This window comes from Cryptomeria japonica, chromosome 1, assembly GCF_030272615.1.
Source record: "Cryptomeria japonica chromosome 1, Sugi_1.0, whole genome shotgun sequence".
Lineage (NCBI taxonomy): Eukaryota > Viridiplantae > Streptophyta > Pinopsida > Cupressales > Cupressaceae > Cryptomeria > Cryptomeria japonica.
This window is the reverse complement of record NC_081405.1, coordinates 654,939,650-654,942,158: the sequence shown is the minus strand read 5'-3', so window position 1 is coordinate 654,942,158 and position 2,509 is coordinate 654,939,650. Positions and strand designations below refer to the sequence as shown.

At 45.6% G+C, this 2,509-nt stretch overlaps 1 protein-coding gene across 1 annotated transcript; it reads right to left on the bottom strand.

The window, feature by feature from the left end:
• Positions 1 to 645: 645 nt before the first annotated feature.
• LOC131050440 (aldehyde oxidase GLOX) lies at positions 646 to 2,292 on the bottom strand. The gene has a single exon (XM_057984612.2). It carries the CDS (start codon positions 2,290 to 2,292, stop codon positions 646 to 648), a length of 1,647 nt encoding a protein of 548 aa, XP_057840595.2.
• Between the last annotated feature and the right edge of the window lie 217 nt (positions 2,293 to 2,509).

Sequence of the window (2,509 nt, the reverse complement as noted above, 5' to 3'; positions counted from 1 at the left end):
TTTTATGAATCCTATTAAATTAGTCTATGTTATACATTAAATAAATTATTTTTCTAAAAAAAATTATAAAGTTTTTATGGTTGTTAGAGAGTTTTGTATTAAGTCAACATTGTTTTTGGTAGATTTGAGTACAAGTTTAAGTTGATTTCACACTTTTATGAATGATGTAGCCAGGAAATATACAATCAGTCTCACCAATCATACTCAACCAAATAATTTACAACTTTTCAATGACACTATTATTTTAATAAAACCTAAGTGGAAAAATTGTTACAGAACGAACTTCCGGATCCCGACTTGCTTCTGCACAATAACGTTTGAGGCATTCTCTAGTCATATCGTTCTATTTTTGAAGCCAAAAATATATTATCAGACAGCCTATTTATATGATAGGGGAAATGTAACAAATTGTTTTCACTCGAGCGTAAATCTGCGCGATTTCAAAAGAATACGTGAATTGAATAGACTCAATGAACAACAACCCACTTTTAAACTAATCTACGGTCTTGAGTGCAATCTTAGCTGTGTAATCAGACACAAACTCAGCACAGATGGGGCCATTTTTAACATAGCTTGCTCTCCTAAAGAGACCCAAAGCGAACGTACAAAGAATAATAAATAGATCCCAGCTAGAGAAACTGGGTATTACACGAAGCGAATCCATTGCCCCTGGCTAGGAATACCTCCATTGACAACATAAAGCAGATAATACCCAGAAGGAGCAGCCACCGAGTTGGGTGGAGCCGTCAAGAACACAGAGTAAAACCCATTTTCTTTCGCAACCGGGGTGGCAGCGAGCGACAGCATCCTCTGGCTCATGGACACACTGTGGGTATTGAAGGGAGGGGCGTAGACGTGAAAACGAAGGTCCTGGCTCAGAGTGCCACCGACTGTGAACTGAACTTGGAATGTCGATGCGTAGGGGATCGCTTCAAATTGTTGAACAGACTTAACGCTGGGTCGAACCAGATTGTTTTGCTGGTTCAGATAGTAAGGACTGTAGGCCTCCACCCGCAGCTCGGTTTTGGAAAATACGTCGTCGGCAAAGTTATAGTAATCATTGGGGTTGCTTCCGGCCACGAGGATCCGTCCATCGGGAAGAAGATTTGCAGTAGAATGGTACATTCGAGGAATGCTTGAGGGATCCAGGACGGTAAATCTGTTACCCGCAGATTGGGCCGGTCGGTAGAGCCACGGATTGAGCACGGGATTCCGTGCATCTTGCCACCCAGCGGATCCTAATTCGGCACCGTTGATTAGGAGAATTTCGCCCGTGGGTAGGATGATCATGTCGGCCATCAATCTTGGCCCGGGCATGTCCTCCATCTGCCACACTGGGATCTCAGAGGTGATCTCAATTCTCCCGCAGTTGTTCAGACCCTTGAGGTATACCTTTTGCTTGTCCGCCTTTATGAAGTTTCCCAAGGGTGTTCCTCCGCAGATCATAATCTCAACTCTTGTAAAATTGTCGGCGAAGTCCAGCGGTAACATGACTGAAGAGCCCGTGCTCGGGTAGTTACGTGCGCCCCCGCCAGGCATTTGGGGGAATGTTCTGAGCAGCTGGTTTGTCTTGTAGTCAACCAGAATGGATTCATTATTGGCGAAGATGAACAGATTGCCGTCGGAAGACAGATGGACAAACGGGTACAGATTGTTGTCCTCGCCTTTAGTAATGGTCTGCCAAATAAAATTCAGGTACTCAAAATCCTTGCCGCTTTTCTTGGGGTAAAATTCGTAGCTATACGCCACGAGGCCTCCCACAATGATGATCCGATTGTCGGGTAAGATCTGGTTAGAGGCATACCACCTCTTGAATATCAGCTTCTCGGTAGTGGATTCTACCCAGTCGCAGGTCTGGTCGGTGCATGGTTTAAAAATGCGTGTCATATTCCCACCGTCTCCAAAACCGCCGGTTTGGATGACAGTCCCATCGCTGAGAACTGCACCCGAAGAGCACCATGTGTCCGTCACCAGGTGCAGCGGTCTCACCGTATTGGTTGCAATGTCGTATTCCACCGAGTGCGACCAGCATTCAGAATCGAAAGGAAGAGGCCGGGGAGCGTTACTGCAGGCCGGGTCGGTTCGAGAGATATTGGACGGGCCCCGGCCTTGCCGGTCATACATGAGAACTCTGTTAGTATGAAGTAGCACCGAATGCATTGACGAAATTCCAGCGTTTTCTAGCAAGAGTTCCCAACTCCCTTGCAGCTGCCCGTCAGTCTGCCCCCAACAGAATGCTACTATGACCAGCCAAGCTACGGCCTGGAGGACTGATCTCTCTACCCACTTCATTTTTCACTGCCGTATGAAAAACGCTTAAACCTTTGAAATTTTCCCAAGGCGGAAGGCTACACTGAATTTGATTGCACATTGTGAACTCCAATTCTGGTTATATAGCACAATGGATCAATGGGACCCTCCTAAGAACAGACTTTTGGTCAATGGAAGTTTCGAAGTATTTGCTAAGCTGGTTGTAACTACAAAGATGTTGCATCATCATTCGTTATGA

Excerpts from the sequence above, each read along its gene's own strand:
- LOC131050440 (XM_057984612.2), bottom strand. The coding sequence starts at position 2,292 with ATGAAGTGGGTAGAGAGATCAGTCCTCCAGGCCGTAGCTTGGCTGGTC.